Source organism: Pituophis catenifer, unplaced genomic scaffold (genome assembly GCF_029215685.1).
Source record: "Pituophis catenifer annectens isolate HBS135680 unplaced genomic scaffold, rPitCat1.0.hap2 SCAF_1, whole genome shotgun sequence".
Classification (NCBI taxonomy): Eukaryota; Metazoa; Chordata; class Lepidosauria; order Squamata; family Colubridae; genus Pituophis; species Pituophis catenifer.
The window spans coordinates 298,358,970-298,379,973 of NW_027256881.1; the positions used below are offsets into that span (position 1 = coordinate 298,358,970).

Consider the following 21,004-nt stretch of genomic DNA (forward strand, 5'->3'; position numbering starts at 1 on the left):
TTTGGTTACTGTAGTCTTTGATGTCTCTCTGACAGGACCATGAAATGCATGGGGTGTCTATAGGGACAGAATTTGCTGAACATGGTGCTTTGTAAATGCGGGAACACAGTGTCGCAGCAGCTCATGAATATGAAACGCTCATGATGCTACCTCAGTGGACTTGAGAACACAGATGAATCCTGTCATGTGCTAAATGAGACCAATTTCTTTCATTTAACTTCATCTTCAATCAGACCCTCTTCCATTTGCCTGTTTAAAATTCCCTAAACGTGATGCAGAAGGTAACAGTGCTTAGTAAAAAAAAAGTTTTGCAGTTATAAGGAAATTAGAATTGCATGTGGTTGAAGTTCCATGCCTTAAAAATCAACTTCTTTTATATAAATTAGATAAAGGAAGTTTTTGTTTTAAAGACTCTCATTGCACAAAATGGGCCAGTTAACTATTTAAATCTCTTTATTTGATGTCTTTTAATTTTCTAGTTTTGTACATCAACATTATAAACATAGCACTGTACATAAATATTATCATTTATATTCTTGCACTCTGTATCTTGCATTCTGTAGTTATAATAAAAACTAGATTATTACTAGGAGACTTTTTCACTCTAATTTGGCTACTAAAAACAGCAAGTCAATAAAATAGGATCAGAGCCTATCTCATAAATTATTTGAGGCAGGCTTTGATTATTGGGAAAATTTGAAAAAGTACTGCAAGATCATTTTTTAGCTTTGAACATTGCTTCACAACCTCTTGTAAAATTGAACGATCCTGTAATTTGAAGACAGAAAAATAAGCAGAAAAATAATGTTATATAAATATAAACATAATTTAGTTTCTGTCTTTTTTTCATAGATCAACATCATTGTGAATGTTATGTGGGAGTATAGCTGCTTAGGAATTGATTTTAACAATGAGCATATGAGCAAACCTATGTATAAATAAATATACTCAGTTCATAAACATATTTTGATTATTAATCTAATAGGGTATTGGATATGTCCTGTCATCCTAAAATATGGCTAGGGTATCTATAGCTTTGTAGATGTTACAGTATTAATTCATTGGCTTTCCTTGTTGAGACTGATGGAGTTTAGTGTTTTTGGAGAGCCATACTATATCCTTCCATTCCTAACATAAAATTATATGCCATGAAACAAGCTTCAGGCAAAGAGAGTAGTCATTCCCAATAAAGTAATATAAATCATAATGATCTTTTGCCAAGGAATTCTAGTCCTCTTTTGCAGTCTTATTCTGTACTTAGTTCATTTAGAAGGGTTTGAACCCATAGTTGGAAAATCTGGACACTTGTTGCTTCAGAGGAGCTCAACTAAGTACCATTTTCCGTATTTTAATTATTGTTCAATATATTTTAGGTAGCCTAACAATAGGAATTCTCTAGACAGTTCTGGAATGCTTAATCTGAGTTGTGTCTATTTGAGATGCAGTTCTTAGACTTCTCTGTTCCTCTGTCTAGAGTCACTTGTCTAAGCTATTTATTTGTTTGAATGCAAAGGTTTCAGAAGTAAATGCTATTGATATTATTGAGAACTAAATAAAAATATGAAAGTTAACATTTTGCCTTAGATCAGCATTTCTGATAATTTGCATCTTGTACTGGTTACGTTCTCTGCATGCAGCAGTCTGAACCGTGTAGTTAATCTGTAATGAGTTAATTTGTGGAAGAACATCCAAAGAGTAGGAAAAAGCCATTCAAGTCAAGTTTTTTCTTTTACTCAGTACAGAGATTCTACTTGAACACATCAAGTAAAGTGAAACACATGTTCTCTTGGTAATTGATTATACTTTTGAACTGAAGTTATCATTAGAAAATGTTTCTTCTACCAGTCATTTGGAATCTGCCTGCCTTATTGGAAGGTAGATTAAAGTGGATCTTGCCTAATGAAGGATAAAGTTAAACTATTGCTTTCCATGTAAACTTTGCATTTGTTTATGCTAAATTTAATTCTATTGTTTTTAGCCCATTTCTTTATTAGTAACATTTAGAATTTTGTTTCTGACTAGATTAGCTCTCCTATCAATTTTGTATCAGCTGCAATTTGGAAAAGTATTCCTTCTTCCATGTCATTTGTTTAAAAAATAGAAAGTACAGTGCCTTGACTTAATCCTATGGTCTAATTTGAATACTTTTTCCAATTTGATGTTCAACATGTTTAAGCATTATTTGAATATATGATTTGAGCCAGCTATGCATTCTCTTGATTGTCATGCTGTTCAGCCCACACTTAACTAGCTTGTTAATTAGAATGCCATATGTAGGCATATGTTACCTATTTCAGGCATTGGGTTTTCCACCGGTTCTCCACTTATCAGCTAGATTATATGCAGCCATGTTGGTTTGTTCCTCTTGCTTTTATTTTTTGTCCATTTGCAAGATTTTAAAAACACTTGAAGCCATTTTCAATTCCTTTCCTCATTAGCTTTTCTGGTGATGGACTTTAAAATTATTATTGCTCAGGGTTCAGGAATCTGGAAGAATCATGGTTGGCAAAATTTGCCTTTCAACAGATAATCAGGGTAATGTTTCCCTATCATTACTAAGAAAATTACACTAGGTTTATTAATTAATTTTAGGACTAATCATAGTGTATATTTCAATATTTTTTTTTTACTAAAGAATATGGTTGACTTCAAAAAATTGTAAAAGCCTCCAAATAATAATATTGAGCTGTTAAACTGTTGTGAAATGGGGTTGAGGGGTACCCCGGACCGTGAACCAGCTCATGAGTAAACACACTGAGACTGAAATAATTCTGACAGAGGCGTCTTGTGTAAAAATATAATTTACTTTAGAACATTTAAAAAGCACTATGTCTTTAAGAAAGCACATTAAAAACAAAGTCTTATCTGGGTATGTGAAGCAAGGCTATCTCCCTAGATCCCTCTCCACAATACCGAAACAGTTCACAAGAGAATAAAGCTAACATGAAGGTAAGCAGCTTCGGCATCGATACATCATCAAGGTAGGGGCAGCACAAACTTCACAGCTAAAAGTCACCTGAAGTAAAAACAGTTCAAAACAGCAAACATTGCTTGAAGCTTGTGGGAGGAAAAAGGTCCAGCAACAGCAGTCCCAATGATAGCTTGCGTGTTACAAAACAGCAAAAGGCAAGCATCCATGGGAGTTTCTCTGCAACGGCGTCTGGAGTCCTTATCTGCATTCTTCTCCCATCTGCGGCGTTGCACTAAGCTTCCTGCAGGAGCTGTGCATTTAGGCCTAAACCAGGAATCTAGGCCCGAGTAGCAAGCGAAAAGATCCTTGCTTATATGGGGAGTTAACCTGCAATTAACTAGGGCAGGGAAGGCTTGCAGGTAATTACAAACAGGAGATGGCTTGATTGAAACCATACTGTTTGTGAGTAGGCAAGTAGCCACAGCAATCCTGGAAACACTCGTGACATAAACAATATTTTGCAGGTAAACATGGTCTTTTTTTTATTCTTGATTTTTTTTTCATTTCATGTTTTGTGAGTCTTGGCTTATTGTAGAGGACTCATTCCACTATTTAGAATAACCATTCCACTTTTAGAATAACCAGTATATGATAAATTCAGTTCAGCCTTGACCAATTGGCAGTCTCAGTCCTGTGGTGAAACAGTTGGATAGCCATCACTGTATTCAGTGCTCACAGCAGGCCTTGCAACATTAAATGAGTTGTATGAATTGACCTCAATTCATTACTTAAATTAGAAGTTGCCCTGTGGTCTGTGAATTTTGTCGGTTTGCTTTAATAGCTGCTGAGTTTATTAGTTTTAATTTCTGGCTCTTAGCATGTGCAGGCATTGCTGCTCTGATCCAGCAATTTGGACACCCAGAGCATCTTAAAGGCATTCAAAAACCAAGTTTCTCTACAAAAGAATTAGGTCTTAAACACATGACTTATTCAAGACTTGGATAAAGGTAGTCCTCAATTGACACCTGTAATTGAATCTGCGGCTGCCCATTAGGGTTGTAAGTTGTGATGGTCATAAAGCAGGTCACCCATGTGAACAAGTGATTTTATCTTTTTTGCTGCGGTTGATAAGAAACACCACAGTTGTAAAATGAATGCCATGGTCATTAAGTGAATCCATTTTTGCCATGTGGCATTTTGCCTAAAACCAGAACTAAACACTGGTTTTAAGCAAAAACATCATAATTCATGGGCACATCACAGGATGCTGCAAACAGCTGTAAATGCAGGCCAGTTGGTGATTGTCTGAAATGTGATCACATGATCAAGGGAGAGCAACCATCAGAACAGGATCCTAAGCACCTTTTATGGGGTCCATTGTAACTTTGAACATCACTAAGTGACTGATTTGTAAGTCAAGGACTACTTGTATTGGATAGGTGAATCCTAATGATTTCGCTGTTGTCTATTTCTGTGAACTGATATTTTTATTCAGCAGAACAGAAAATTTTCATCTAGCTAATGGCCACATATAGTTTTGAGAGGTATAGGCAGTGGTGGGATTCAAATAATTTAACAACCGATTCTCTGCCCTAATGATTTCTTCCAACAAGTAGTTCACCAAACTGCTCAGAAAGTTAACAACCGGTTCTCCCGAAGTGGTGCGAACTGGCTGAATCCCACCACTGGGTATAGGAGAGTGTACTTCATAGTAGATATAATCATATAAAATAAAAAGTTAAATATAAATAATACACTCAAACTCAGCTATAAAGTAATGCACACACCTAATTCAAAAACTGCACTCATGTACTCATATGTTCAGACATACATACATTGATAGAATCATACTATATTAAATAAATCATTTTCTTTTAATAATTTACTTACTATTTTCCAACACACCCACCCACCCACACCATTAAATTGTAAAAATTGAAATATACTGTATCATCCCACAGGAAGATGATCCTGAAGTTAAAAGTCTTTCCTCAAAAGAAAAATATAGACAGAGAAAAAAAATATTTTATCATAACTAGTTTATCCCTCCTGTCCTCCCAGGTAAAACTGTCCTGGAGATTTTCTTCCTCATAAAAATGTATACAGGACATGTGTTGTACTTGTGTGTACATGTGTCTACATGTATTTATGCATATTAGAAGGCACATTTCAAAAAAAGCAGGGCTATAAAAAATGTGTAAATATAAATTGTATTAATAGCTATTGATTAAAATTCATTGTCTATAAAATAAAGTTCTTCAATTATATCCAATAAAGTCAGCAAGCAGGTAATCCATTTTAGCTGCAGTTAATCTTCAAAGGCATGTACTTTCCTTCCTCACATTTGTTTGTTTTTAAACAGCAATATCTATTCTTAGTTATTATAAAATAATCTCCTCCCATTCAAGGAAAAAACTTTGTGTTCTTTTGGCAAAATATGGTACTTTATTCTCCATTTATAATTCATTCCAAGCCCAGTAGAGGGAGCTAAATCAGCACTTAGGAGCAGATATTCAGATGTTCTCAGGTCTGAAAATAGTTTTTCTTTAAAAAAAAAAAAAGGTTGAAAAGGGGCAAGCCAGAGAAAAAAAGCAAAGGAACAATATTGATGATCAAGCTGAGAAACAGTAAGCTGGGAATAAGCTAAAATGGGTTTAGTTTCAGATGGAAATGCAAAAAGGAGACAGTTGAAGAGGAAACTACACTGAGTTTTGGGAACAAAAAGAAGACAGGAAGAGACAAATTGATGTTGCAAAATAGAGAAGAGGAGAAGAGCAGTAGTTCAGATCAGTCCTCAGGGAAGACCTATTAAAAGACCGTCCAGAAAAGTAAAACAGCAGTTGTCTCATATATCAAAACTCAAGCCACTCAAATATGTTATTAATAATTTACAACTCATATTGAATAACCGCACTGCACTTCTCAAGATTGGGTGGTAGGCCCAAACTTGTATAGATTCAACCATCCTACATGAAATAGATTCTCTCAGACAGTCTGAAGAAACCTGAAAATAATGGTAACATGGGAGTTAGAGCTTGCAACAGAACAGATATCTACTACCAGCACCATCTTTTTATACCATTTTTTTGTATCAGCAGCACCATTACAAGTCCCAACAATTTTATACCCAAGATATGTCTTCACATGCTGTTTCTCTAATTGATCTATCCCATTTTCTGCCAGCAATGCCCCCCTGGGATCTATGTAGGACAAACAGGCCACACTTTGCACAAAATAATTAATGGACGTGAGTTTGACATCAGAACTCATAAAAAAGACAAAGTAAAAGTGGAGCATTTTAATCCTTCAGGACACTCGATTGCAGATTTCAAAATTCTGGAACAAAGAAACATCCTCAGCACAACTGAGTAAGGGAATGATGGACTCTCATAGTGTACATCAAAAGGGTTCATACTATGTGAGAAGGTATTAACAAACACACTGGGATTATAACACATTAAAATTATTATTTGATATGGTACTTGTAATCTGCCACACATGTATAGTAATCTGTATTGCATAACTATCCTGTCTTCCCTCACTTTTCTCCCCATCTCAGTTTAAACCCTACTTCATTTAGCCATTCTGTGCTATCTGGTAGAGTGAGCTGCAGTTCATGATAGCTTGTGCCTTTTAATGAAATGTGTTACTCTAAAAAAAGTGTACCTCTTTTGATACTGTTCTGCCATATCAAATATCTCCTGTTGCTGAATGTTATTAAGAAATTACAAGGAACAGAAAGGCAGGATAGAAATGACAGAGAAAGAAAGTGATGTGGTAGTGTGAAGTATAGCAGAGTGCAGTTAAAAATTCAGTGGAAAATGGGAGTAGGAGGCAAGGGAAGGCTTTGGAAAGGCAGGGAATCATTGTAGAATGCACTCAACCTGTTGCTCTACATGCGGCTGGAGGCTGCAATTGTTGCATTTGTGAGTAAAATGCAGTCTTGTAAAAGTCCAATTCTGTTACTGCACATATTTAATCACTATGGCATAGATTTGCTAAAGAAGAATCTCAACAGCCCAATTTCTTTTATATTCATTTAGCTATGAGCTAAAAAACCACTCTGCTTTAGGCAGCAAATCCTTGGATAGTTGAGGAGCTGGAAGGCATAATTCTGCAGAGACTGTCCAAGCTGTCACTGTCTCTTGCTTTGGTTTGGCTCTGTTTTCAGCCTCTCTTTCATTCAGCCCCTTCACCAGGCATCCAATTAGAGAGAATTCCCACTGTGTGGGTTGCTCCAAACACTACCCTTGTCAAAAGTCCACGCTAACCCTTGCCCTATTGCAGATGGACCAGTCCTGCTTCCATCAAGGTCAGAGGAATCTGCAGAGGAGGAGGAGAAGGAATGTGGAGGAGGAGGTGTGGCTGGTGCAGTTGGAACTGTGAGGGGGGAGTTTGAAAAAGACCTGGACATGGGTACTAGACTTCATAGGACAGGCACTTTTCCTGCTCTTGAATGTTAATTTCAGACAAGGTTTCAAACAAGGCAGCACTTAAACAACCAAATGGCTTGATGCAAAAGCAGCTACAGACAAAAATCTGAAATGGTCTTTGCAATCCTAAAGTACCATCCTTAGTTAAAATAGTGTGTAAATGATTTATTCATTATTTATTAATCACACTGGTAGCCCACCTACAAAGCAATCCTCAGCAATGTCCAGATTGAAAATATTTTTAAAATTAACAATCAAAAATTCAGCTGAGCCTGCCAGTTCCCTAGCCATCTAACTTATCTGGGACACTATAATAAATTTCAGAATGGGATCAAGACAGCTCAGAGAACAATGATGCCCAATGCTTAAGCATTAGGACTTCAGCACCAAACTATTCAAGAGCTAGCTTATTGAAAAAAAGGCATATTGTGATTGAGGAAGAATTCATTGTACTAGAAGGTAAATGGAGCCTGTGTTTCTATGAATACGCATGTGCATGTCTTTGTACAAGATAAATAAAGATTATTCTTTCATTCAAACATCCAAATATTTTTCTTTTGCTTTTATCTTTATCTTTATTTATTTATTTATTTTATTCAATTTGTATACCGCCCTTCTCCTAGTGGACTCAGGGCGGTCCACAGCCAGAACTAAAACACATACCAATACAAAATTTAAATTTTTAAAAAGAATTACATGACTTTGGCCCAAAATTTAAAACATTCAAACTAAAACCCATTGACAATGCTTGATGGAAAAGAAAAGTTTTAGGGCACGGCAAAAGGCCCGGAGATCCAATATCCTTCATATCTCTCGGGGCAAATCGTTCCAGAGGGCAGGAGCTGCCACAGAGAAGGCCCTCCCTCTGGGGGTCGCCAGCCGACATTGCCTGGCTGACGGCACCCTGAGGAGTCCCTCTCTGTGGGAGTGTACTGGTCGGTGGGAGGCTATCGGCAGCAGAAGGCGGTCCTGCAAATACCCAGGTCCTATGCCATGGAGCACTTTAAAGGTGGTAACCAACACCTTGAAGCGCACCCAGAAGACCACTGGAAGCCAATGCAGCTCACGCAGGAGAGGTGTCACATGGGAGCGCCCCTTCGCTCCCATAATCCCCCGCGCGGCCGCATTCTGCACCAGTTGGAGCCTCCAGGTGCTCCTCAAGGGGAGCCCCATGTAGAGAGCATTACAGTAGTCCAGGCGGGAAGTGACGAGTGCCTGAGTGACTATGCGTAAGGAGTCCCGATCCAGAAAGGGATGCAACTGGCGAATCAGGTGAACCTGATAAAAAGCCCCCCGGCCAAATATTCTGTTGGAATATTTATTTATTTAATTTTTTTATCCTACCTTTATTATTTTTATAGATAACTCAAGGCAACAAACATATATAATATTCCTTCCTCCTATTTTCCCAACAGTATCAAACCTGTGAGGTTGGTTGAGCTGAGAGAGAGTGACTGGCTCAAGTTTACTCAACTGACTTTCATGCCTAAAACAGGAGTAGAACTTCTGGTTTCTAGCCTGATGCTAGAATATACTTAATTTTTTTTTACAAAGCTTATATCTGTCTGCTTAAACAGTTAAAAAAGAAAAAGGAGGAGGAAGAGGATATTAGTTGTCACATAGGTTAGGACTATTGTTAGGACAGAGACAGATTGTGTGTCCCTAAAGATGTTGATAACATGTCCTAATGTCAACAGGTATCATGGCTACAATGAAAGATATTTGGAATTGTAGTACAACAATACACTCTCTGCAGATTTCATATACCAGTATTAAGTTATTTTTTTGTGCAGAAACAAAATGTCTACAAATATATGTGCTATACTTGCCTTGAGGTCAACTATTTGTCCATCTGATTCAGAATAGTCTGCTCCAGTTGATAGAAACTCTTCCAAGCAGAGGCTTTCCCCATCACCTGATGTTCTTCATTTGAGATGCCAAGGATTGAACAAGGGGCCTTCAGATTGCAAAGCCTATGTTCTACCAATTAACTATGGTCCCTCTCCCAAAATAAACTATGCAAATGTGTAGTAATTCTTTCTTACTCATATTTTATCTCTTGCAGATATACCAGTGATCCCTGACTTGGAGGAAGTACAAGAGGAGGACTTCGCCATGCAAGTGGCAGCCCCACCTAGGTATAGTAACCCCAGAATTAGTTCTACTAGTTAGTTGTCCTTTTGGGATCAACTTCTGCCCCAAATGGCTGATTGTTGTACCATATGTTATAATAAGGGCAAATAAGCTCTTCTGAAGGGAGGAAGTAGCTGCTGTAGCTACTGAGTAAAGCCAATAAAAGCCTTTTTTTTAAATTAGGATCAGCTCCATATTTTAGACTTTCTAGTGAAGAATGGAGAGTGTTAATTTCATTTCTGCTCTAACCCCAATCACAGTGTTCAGGTGAATAGAGTGCTGACCTACCGTGACTTGGACAATGATCTCATGAAGTACGCTGCATTCCAAACCTTGGTGAGTGCAGTCAGATGGAAACTGAGATTTATTTATATTTCTTCCAGGAAGAAGGGAGCAGTAAGTAAAGTATTACATAAAATTGACATTTATTACATTTTAAATGTCCCTTTTTATTCTAATGTAATATATGTATATTTGAACTATTGCTTTGATAGAGCCCTTGGTTTTGGAAGCCTAAATAAATATCTAGTGACTTTATTTTCTTATGCAACATTTTTGATGTTCCTTTTAATCATCTTTGGACATTCCATAATCATATAATTCATTTGGCAGAATGTCTTTCAGGGATTATTTAATTATTAGTTTATATTTGGGACGCAAGACTAGACACTGGGTTTTGGAAATTAGTGCACTCATCAGAGAGCCTCGGCCAAGAAAAAAAAACCAATTCTCCAAATGTATGTATCTTGTGATTGCTTTTGAAAGGATTTTTTGGGTGAGATGTTAGTGCATTTGGTCTGCTTTGCTCCCATGCTGGGCATATGTGTTTTTCAGAGAAGGAATGGGACTGTCTTGCTATCATGGATAAAATGCAGATATTGCTACTACTTGTTCTTCAAGCAAATATGATTTTAATGTGTTTTCATAGGATGGAGAGATTGATCTCAAATTGCTCAGTAAAGTCTTAGCACCAGAACAAGAAGTACGAGAGGTGAGTTTGGTTATGAATATTTTTGCTAGGCTGCTCTTAAAGTTAGCATCGATTTAAGAATGTTTGTTTCACCCTATTGTTTCAGTTCTTCTCAGTTTCCTTAGGAATTTGCCTTATTGGACTCATAGCATGGACAACCTTTTAATGCTTCTCTGGGTGTTTTTTTTTTTTTTTGTTGGGGATGGGGACCATCATATCAAGCAAGCGGGTAGTACCAAACAGAGATGAGATTGATCATCTATGCAAAGAATGAAAAAATATTCTCACAACAAATCCCCAACTGTTTCAATGCTCCTTCCTCAAGTATTTTGATGAAGGAGATGGTTGGACTTTTTTGTGCAGATGCAATGGAATGAAAGAAGTGATCCATTTTCACTGCACCCAGTTCCATGAAGTAGGATTACAACTGTGCTTGAAAGAGCCCCAATCTATGTTTGGACTGATTCAGCCAAGACATTCCTCCATTCATATTGCATCACTACAGTAGTACATTGCTTCCTTGCTGTCAGCTTCCTGATGCCAGTTGAGCTCTGCTAGATGGAAAAGGATACTTAGTGATGGTTTCAAATGATGTTCAACAGAGTAGCCAGGGATTCAATAGGACTCCTGATTGGCAAACATGTTCAGAAAACTCTCCATTTATTTTCTGAGTTGGATGCCAATCTAAGACACACCAGGGAGTGATTTTTGGAAAGCTTACTTTCATATGACTATCAGTTGAACCGGAGATCAACTTCATTGTGTGTAGGACTGGGGATGAGGTGATATAAGATTGAAGTCAGACTTTCAAGGTAGACCAGACTAGGGAACCAAAGTCATGCGGAACCAAAGTCATGCAGGCTAATATTACTTTTATTATAAAAATATAATAAACAGAATCTTGCAAGTCTGAATGTGTTCCCTCTCTCTAAGAAGGGTCTTATCTGAGGTGTTTTCTCAGATTACAGTTCTGGCTCTGACTCCTATTTCTTTTATTAGCCAGTAGTGGCTCTTCCTCCTGTTCTTCAAGGTTATTCCTTATGCCTATTACAGGGCCTGAAATCCATCAAGACAAAAATATAGAATATCGCATTGACGCAGTGGTGAAATCTGAAATTTGTTACTACCGGTTCTGTGGGCGTGGCTTGGGGGGATAATGTGACTGGGTGGGCGTGGCCATTTTTAAAAACTTTTAAAACCATTTTTTACGTGTAAAACCATGTAAAAAATGCTTTCAGAAGGCTCTGACGATCCCAGCTGGGTTTAAAAAACCCTCTGCCAATCAGGCAACTCAGCTGGGATCGTCAGAGCTTGGATCGTCAAAGGCATTTAAAAGAAAAAAAGCCTCTGATGATTGCGTGGCTCAGCTGGGCATGGAGGGGTGGGGGCAGGGATTTTTGCTACCGGTTCTCCGAACTGCCTGCCGCCATCGTTACCTACTCGCCTGAGCCGGTTCGAACTGGGAGCATTTCACCCCTGCATTGACGCACCAGCAATCATCACAGTTATCTTGAAAAGATAGATTATTATGCAATGGGGTGGCAGTATTTAAACAGTATTGCTCCATTATTGTGGCCACCTAAACACCGAAGCAAATATTCAAAATTAGAAGACTGTTGGTTGGAGCTTCTGGTCAATGAGATGAATTCGCACTTCTGCACCCTCTGGTCCTAGCCTGCTGCATCACACAGTATTCCAGAGGGTAGAATTGAGAGAGATTAACATTCCTCTCTTGTTTTAAAATATATACCATGTCAAGTACTTACTCAGAATTAAATCATGGTTAATAAATGTTTTACCAGCAACTGGCATAGCATTAAAAAGCAGAAGCTTAAGGGCGAAGGGTCCATTTTGATTGTCACCTGGATTTCCTTGATTAGACTACAACCTGGAAGAGAGACTGGTCACCAGTCTATCCATCCTTCCATATCTGTTACTACAAAACTTTGTTCTTTCAACATCTTCCTAAAGCATAATGTCAGCGACTGTTACTAAGATAACAGGAAGAACAAAATAAATTGTTCTTCCTCTGTTACATTCCAAACATTCATGAGGCCAAGAAGCCTGGGCCACCAAAGGGACTCTCAGAAGTCAACCTCTTTAGATCACCTGTCAGTGGTAAACCCACTAAGGCAGAATTTCTTTTAACCCATGGAGTGGGATGATGCGATCTCTGCAGACAAACCCAGCTGAGCGTTTCTTCTGACCTTCTCCTGCAAAGACAAGTGATCTTGCTACCATTATTAGCACTTAGGGATTGGGTCCTCGCTCTAATGTATTTTTCCCCCATTTGAACTGAGTCATCATATTTAGAAACGTTGCCCCCATTGGTACTTGTTTTACATTTGTTATTGTTCTTTGACAGGATGATGTCATCTGGGACTGGAATCATCTCTACACAGAGGTTGCCTCTGAACTTTTAAGTGAATGGGACTCTGGGCAATCAGAAAAAGAAGAGAACCTTATGAACAAGAATGCTTGAATTTTGATTGATTGCATAAAAGCACAGTTGTAGAGACATTCCTTTTTAGTATGATTTTTATTTGAGAAATTATTTTTGTCTACACAATATAAAAATAGCTATTTCAGAAATGTATCTAACAGAATTCAAAAGGAGTTTTGTATTGATATTCAAGTTAATTGATTATACTTTTTATTAACTGGGAATACTTTCAATTCTCTTCAGTAGGTAATGTTTTTCCAAGTACTTACATGCCCATTTTAAGGTGTTTTATTTCTTATATATATACCATATTTTTCAAAGTATAAGACACACCTTTTTCCCCCCTAAAAGGGGGTGAAAATTTAGGTGCGTCTTATATACCGAATGTAACCCCGCCCACACACTGGTCCCCACCCTTTGGCCTCTGCCTCCCAGCAGTTTACCTCCTTGCAGCAAGCAGCAAGAAGAAACAGCTTGTTTCAGCTTCAGTACAGCCTAATTAGCACAAGTTGATTGGAACGGCCTCCCGACTCTCAGCTGTTTTGCTCTCGGCTGTTTTGCGCGGGCCTCTGCTGCTTGCTGCAAGGAGGTAAATTGCTGGGAGCAGATTTTTTTTTTCTTGTGCTAATCAAGCTATACTGAAAACGAAAATGAAACTAAAGCAGGCTATTTGCTGTTTGCTGCAATGAAGCAAAATTGCTGGGAGGCAGAGGCAGATTTCTTTTTCTTGTTTTCCTCACCAAAAAAGGTAGGTGCATTTTATAATCCCGAGCATTTTATACTCCAAAAAATACGGTATGCCTCATTGTAAAATGTTATGCTTTATCCTCAGAGCTATTACAGATAGACAAGTCTGGAATATTAAATTGATTTATTACCTTTCCTCACTTAAGTGGCGACTCTAACATATTCAAATTTGTTTAAATGTACATGAATAATAAATGTGTAAAGAAGAGGCTATACAAACAAAAAGCAACACAAGTGCACCATACATCACATGAGCTTTTTGAATTTGGAAGTGAACTGGGAGTACCAGTTTCCTATTCTAAAATATGCTGGAGGTTGACTGCTTTCCAAAGATCATAATTTGTGAATTTATCTATGCTTATCACCCAAGCTAATAGTACACTTAGCAGTGTAGTGGGCAGTGAAATGGAGCTATCAACAACAACAAAACCCATGTTTGTGCATAAGCAGCATATTGCAGGCGTAAAAGACAGGAAAATTAAAAACCTTTTTCATTTTGAATTGGACTAGTCTAACTCACCTCCAAAACTGGAACAGAATATTAGAAACTACTGAGCCACAATAGTAGGCAAAGCAGCAGGGATGAGCATATCTTTTCAAAGAGATTAGTCTGAATGTGCAAAAGCATCTAAGAAGCCCCTTGTTTTAAATTGCCAAAGCGGTTGCGGCTTTTTTCCAGGTTTTCCTGGTTTCTTTAGAACAGGGCTGGTCAATTAATTTTCCGAAGAGGTCACATGTGTGAGTGGCGGTTGCTTGCACGCACAGCTCCATTTGCATGAGTGTCAGGTGCTCATAATTGTGCTCAAAACTCCCATTTGCGAGAGTGGCAGGTACTTCCTCTTGAAGCTCCATTTGCACAAGCAGCAGGCGCTCATGCTCGCAGCTCCATTTGCAGAATTCCTCTCAGAAATATACATATATCCAGTGGTGGGATTCTACCGGTTCGCACCGGTTCAGTAGAACTGGTTGTTAAGTAGTTAAGCAGTTCAGAGAACCGGTTGTTAGAAGAAATCTCCTTTTGTTTTTTTTCCACTTTACAGGGTTAATCCTGTAAGGAATTATAACATTCTGGTGTTTTGTAGCCTAATCTTTGTTGCCCTGCTTACAGAAACTGCCTCTCTGTTAATCCTTATTACATTCTTGGCAGTACACCTAGACTTTTACTGTCACTTTTGGTTCCGGAGCTTCTTGGAGTTTTTTTTTTCCCTTGACTTGGGGAAGGGTTGTTTTAAGCTTTTTACACCGCTGTTGGGAGGTAATACTCCCCTGTTGGAGTTCTTCCAGCCAGGATGCAATGATCAACACTTTGAAAAAATAATTGAATAACAAAGCAGAAGCTTTTAATGACAAAGAACCAAGATGAGTGACATTCAAGGCTTCTTGGCTAGCTAGAAAGATTGACATTCAAATGTGAGTTTACATACCCTTTCTGACTTTTGGTCTAAAACTGGTTTTTGGTGAAGTTTAATTCTGTGTTTGGTGATGTTTAATCCTGTGTTTATTGATGGGATAATTTTCCCTATTCAGCTTTGTTTGGAAGGAAAATGTTAATCTCTGTTCCTGAAAAGAAGCAGCTTCAGAAATCTGTCTAGTTCCTGTGTCTATTTGTTTTGGTAATTGGTTTAGCAAGCAACAGCTACTGTGTTTGCTCCTTTGCTTCATACTGGAGAGCTTAAATGACCTCTCTGCTAAAGGGTTTCACTTTATGAGCAAGAGTTGGCTGCTGATATTAATCATTGCATTTTAACTATTTTAATTCCTCAAGGTGCTCTGGCACCCTGCCTGATTTGTAACTCCAGCTTGCAGGTATTTCTAATCTAATGATTGGTATTTAGGGCAGCTTTTTGCAAGCAAAGAAGTTTTTTGTATTTTTCTACAGGTAGTCCTTGACTTACAAGTTACAATGGCACTGAAAAAAGTGATCTTATGACCGTTTTTCACACTTACGACCATTGCAGCAAACTGTCATTAGGGCAAAGAAGCGATGTCACATGACCACCTGGCCACCCTCACCAGGTCACATGAAGCACCGCAGTTGTGAAATGAGTGACACGGTTGTTAAGAATGCTGCAACAGGCATAAATGATGACCGGTCATAAGTGTGAGGACTGGTCAAAAGTGCAAGGACCTGTCAGAAATCACTTTTTTCAGCCTTCTGGGTAGTCCTTATGTGCATAGGGACTACTCAGAGGACTGAAAAAGTTATTTTTGACCACTCCTCGCACTTTTGACTGGTCCTCACACTTATGACTGTCCTCACATTTTATGTTTTGCGCCCTATCTTGTCACCGTGGTGAAGAGAAGCAGTTGTGAAAACGGTTGTTAAGAATGCTACAACAGGCATAAACGTAAGGATGGTCATAAGTGCAAGGACCGGTCAGAAATGATTTTTTTCAGCCCTCTGAGTAGTCCCTATGCACATAGCCACACCCACCCAGTCACATGACCAGCTAGCCACACCCACCCAGTCACATGACCACCAAGCCACACCACCAAATAAGCCACACCTACAGAACTGGTTGTTAAAAAATTTGAATCCCACCACTGCATATATCTCCTTGCATGCATGAACTCTCTGCATAGAATCATCACCACTATAAGTGTACAGTCTGGGAATTGGGAACTAGTATGGGGAATTACCACTTAACTGTTGTTAAGGTGCTCTTCAAAAGTTTTGTCATTTTTTCTCTAAGTATCTCTTGGCAAACAGTTTAATATTTGTTTCTTCAGTCCAAAATGGGTGTCACTTGCCATATTAAGTATTTTTAAAATTTTGAATGTATGTGTTTTAAAATTTGCAGAAAGTTGTGTTTAATTTTATACCATATACAGATTGTATTTTTTTCTGTTCGTGTAAGGATTCAATGAAACATATAATTTGACCTATGATGATTAAATGTAGCAGGCAATGGTACCTAAAAACACAGAAAGAAAATGTGTATTTCACTTTTAATTGCAAGCTGTGGGACTTAGAAGGGAAGAATGCTTTCTGTCTTTGATGTTAGGGTCAAATTTGGACCTGTTCTTTTCTCTAGTTGCGTCCTGTGTTTTTGTCTTGCTGTTGTTTGCTTTTGTGTTCTAAAACCTGAAGGGATCTTGCCTCTGGGCTGGGTTGATGCAGTGGACCCTAAATCTCCTTAGATTACATAGCCTATATTTTCCAGCTACGCAGATTTTCCCTTCAGACTGAAAACAAAAGATCTCTGATACCTGGGCAATTGAAATTGAATCAGGAAAAGGAGCTATTTCACTCAATTTCTTAGACATTGTTTCAAGGACACAGGCTTGAGCCAAGAAACAAACAGGAAAACAGAAAATCCTAAATAGGATCTTCACAAATGATATGTATAGCATACTGTATTTTTCAGTTGCATTCATCTGTTGAATCCAGCAACTTCCTTTGACTTGATTTTGTCACTCTGTTAATTTCTCTCACTTTACTTCAATCAGCTACAACAGAGAAAAGAAGAAAGAGCATGATGGAGCAGATATATTTGAGACTCTTAATAAGAGTCTTTGTAATTTGCAGCAGATCAGCAAGGATTTTTCTTGGTGTTACTGCAACAATAGTAGCACCAAAGGACTCTCCCTGATAAAAGTATACCACTCAAATAAAGTTTACAGAAACCCAGAATATTCAAGACCTAGCACCAAATCAAGCTTCCAATATGCAAGTACCCCATCCTATCCAGTGCTTGGGTGGGGGGAAGCCACATTTTCAGTGCACAAGGCTAGGAGGGTAGAGGCCTACCAAATTTCAGAGATAAAGAGTGTTCCATAGGGCAGTCATTACCACAGAAAACGCACACTGCCTAATTATAAGGTGGCAATGTTTAAGGGAAGGGACTAGGAGCATGCTTATCTTTTGAGAGAGGAACAGAAAATATCCTACCATTCTATCTTCCCAGGCCATAAATGCTTAATGTTATGTTCAGAGTTAAACAAAGGTGTATAAACACTGTAGCCCAAAATTCAGCATAGCAAAATTGGAAAAACTCTTTCCTGAAACTCTGAAGCACCATTGCTGGTTGAGATAGATAGACTATTCATGGCCAGCAATCAGAACAGAAAAAATATGCAGCTGCTGAAAACTGATATTTTGGTAGGGGAGATTTGGGAGAGCAAAAAAAATAGACTTTTGAAAAGTCTTTAGAAAAAAGACAAGAAGCTTGAGGACTGCCAGTTGCCAACCCAAGTTAAATGGTACAATGAGCCTTGATGGTACAGTGGTTTAATGCACCCTGTTATTAACACAGCTGCCTGCAATTTCTGCTGGTTCGAATCTCTCCAAGGCTCAAGGTTGACTCAGCCTTTCATCCTTTCTAAGGTAGGTGAAATGAGGACCCAGTTTGTGGGGGCAATAAGCTGACTTTGTATAAAAATATACAAAAGAATGAAGGCTATTGCTTAATGCATTGTAAGCCGCCCTGAGTCTCCGGAGAAGGGCGGCATATAAATCAAATTTAAAAAAAAAATAAAAAATGGTTTTGATTTGGTGTAAGAAAGCCAGCCTTATTTATTCCTAAAAATTATAGTTTTGCCTCAATGTCCATTATAAGCAATTACCTCAGTAAAGAATATGTAACATATTCAACATTCATAATTTCAATTATGCAAATTATGCAAATCAGTAGGAACAAAGAGAGTTGATTTATCCAATTTATTTCCCTCTTTTTATTTTGAGTCGTACTTTTATCTGCATTTATACCTTTTGGAAGGTGGCTAGGAGTGTTTACTTCCTCTTTCAAATAACTTGATGTTCCAGAATGAGCTGTGCATGATTGTTATATAATCAAATGGAAACAGTGAAAATAAATAAGTTCTCAGCTGTGTGCTGGGATGTATCCAGGTGTCACAGGTGAGACAGAGTTGCACAACAATCACTGATTTCTAAGGAATTTCTCTGGAAACTAATTGCATCTGTTGACAACTCATTTTTTGGTGTAATTTTTCTGGGTTGCATTGAAGATTTTTTGAAACAATTCTCTTTATACACAATTCTCCGATATATTGTTCCTAATTTTCCGTATTAAAATTGTCCTTTTGAATCTAGATGGCAATGCATGGAGAGAATGCGGTGCATGCTACTTAATGCATTACAACAATCAATCTCTAAGAATTCTGCTAATTAAGGGTAAAAACATCAGGGAGATTTTCTAAACAACTTTCATAATAAAGTCTCTTGCCACCTGCAAGCCCCAGAAAAGGCCACTTTATTAAATGAGACAAAGAGATTAGAGATCAGTAGAGCTACTATGTTAATAACTTGGAAAGACTATGCCAATTCCTCAAGCTGGAGGGTTTCAGGGAAAACAGAATTAATTCATGGCATATGCTCTCAGCATCTGTTGCTGTGGCCTGCAATGGCAGGATCACAGGGCAAAAGAGCAAGAGGCAAACTTTTGCCTTCCTTTATTCTTCTCTGGCTTGGCGAGGAGCCTGTTTCCATTGGCTGGGCAGGAGAGCAGGTGTGGTGCCCGCTGCATCTAAAGTGCCCTGGAGCTCAATGTGTGAGTTAGGAAAAGAACTGGCTATTGAATTGGTTTTATATACTGCACAAATGTCTCTTTAATTATTAGGAAAGTCATAGGATCTTGTACTTGGTAAATATTGTTTCCCACAACCCAGATTAGGAAGGGCTCAGTCTTCTGAATTGGGGCACCTTCCCAGAATCCCATAGGAAATTATGCTGAGAATTCTGGAAGTTGAATTCCTAGATGTGGTTGGGAAAGGTTAAACTACAGAGGTTTAAGGAATAAAGTACATGAAGTACCAGTCCTGAATTAGTTGTTCTTGGGTTATCCCTTCAGAATACCAAGAAGGACAATATAAATTCTTCACCAGCTCTGATCTTCACACTTGAAACTAAGAGTTGGTGAGTGATTCGAGGTTTTCAACTCTTTTAACATTTTTGCTCACGGCTACATTGTGCAGGAAGTTTGCCAAAAAGCCAAGGTGTGTTGCCACTTATAGACTATGGAATTTGGTTGTCATCCTGCTTGATTAATTAGCTGCAAATATATGGGTTTGCAATTTCTGCTTGCAGCTTTGTCTGCATTAATGTAATCTATGGAGTTGCATGGCACCAAGGAATTCTCTACTTACTATACACTAAAAATACTGCATAAACCACCCCTATAGTTTGCAAGTCTGAAGTTCAATTGTTTGGGGACTGCAAATAGCATCTGAGTTGGCACTGCTTCTATGCCTTTAATAGCAACCCCAATGGAGAGAATTTTGGCAAAAATGTTGCTATCATTTCAGAAGCAAGGCTTATTTTGATAACAATGGCAAATTGAACCAACTGACACAATTCCTTCTCTCCTTTCAAATCTCCATTTACCTTCCCCTTTTTTTGCCTCAAGTTCTCCCTATAAGCCTTTTGAATGACCTTTATCAAGGCCCATCTCCTGTCATTTTCAAGACCACTTAATTATCCCTTTATTATTCTGCTTATCATTATTAATTATCACTCTGGATTGGTTAGAGTGCTGACAGCTGCCTCTTGTCAATTCTTTCCCTCTTGTTTTAATCCTGCTCCTTATCTGAAATGAATCTGATCCTTTTTCTTTTAATTAAAAGAAATCTAGTCTGCCCTGCCCTCTTCCTTGTGTGAGGAAAAAGCTGATGGCTTCTCCTGATAGATAGGAAATGATCGGCAGGCTGTAAGTTAGATAATCTTCCACAGCCTGACAGTAGAGGTCATCTTGATAGTTGCCATTTGAACCAGGCATTTTGGAGAGGGATCAAAAAAGTCAAGATGGCAACTTCAGTCATGTGATTGTTGCTGCTAATCCCCACCCCAAAGAGGCTTCTGACTAGGATCAGACCTCTTGTGTGTGGTCAGCCATATTCATATGAGAATTCTGCGTGCAATCACTGCTACCTACAGGTTAAAAGTGTCTTTTACAAATGCCATATACAGCTTGCACACGAACAAGGGGAGCTTTTCTAATATATAATTATTGTACATTTTTTCTAGTAGGCATAGTCTCTCACTCTGTGTATACACACACACACACCGTGTGTGTGTGTGTGTGTGTGTGTGTGTGTGTGTAGTGTAAATTAAAATACATGAACAGAATAAAATGCAAAATAGCATTGATTAAACAATGAGTTTCAAAAGTACAATTGCATTATTTATTGTTATTGCTATAATATATAGAGGGGGGAAATCTACAGAATACAAATATGAACATACTGTGGGTCAAAACCAAAATGATTAAAAAAGAAAAAAAAACCCACCCCCCACACAGATACAGATACATACCTATATATTACTATAGGTATGCAATGGCCACTCAATAAGAGGCTACACAAAATTGTATTGATCATTCTTTTTATTGTGTTGATAAAGAGCCAATCCA

The 21,004-nt window shown here is 38.1% G+C and overlaps 1 protein-coding gene across 1 annotated transcript in view; it reads left to right on the forward strand.

Annotated features, from left to right (window-relative positions):
• Positions 1-12,968, forward strand: part of IFT43 (intraflagellar transport 43) — a 71,771-nt gene extending 58,803 nt beyond the window's left edge. The window contains exons 6-9 of the mRNA XM_070941005.1: positions 9,410-9,482; positions 9,738-9,813; positions 10,406-10,468; positions 12,813-12,968. Of these exons, the coding sequence (XP_070797106.1) occupies positions 9,410-9,482; positions 9,738-9,813; positions 10,406-10,468; positions 12,813-12,929 (329 nt within the window). The 3' untranslated portion in view covers positions 12,930-12,968. The remainder of the gene's footprint in view (positions 1-9,409; positions 9,483-9,737; positions 9,814-10,405; positions 10,469-12,812) is intronic.
• The last annotated feature ends 8,036 nt before the right edge of the window (positions 12,969-21,004 follow it).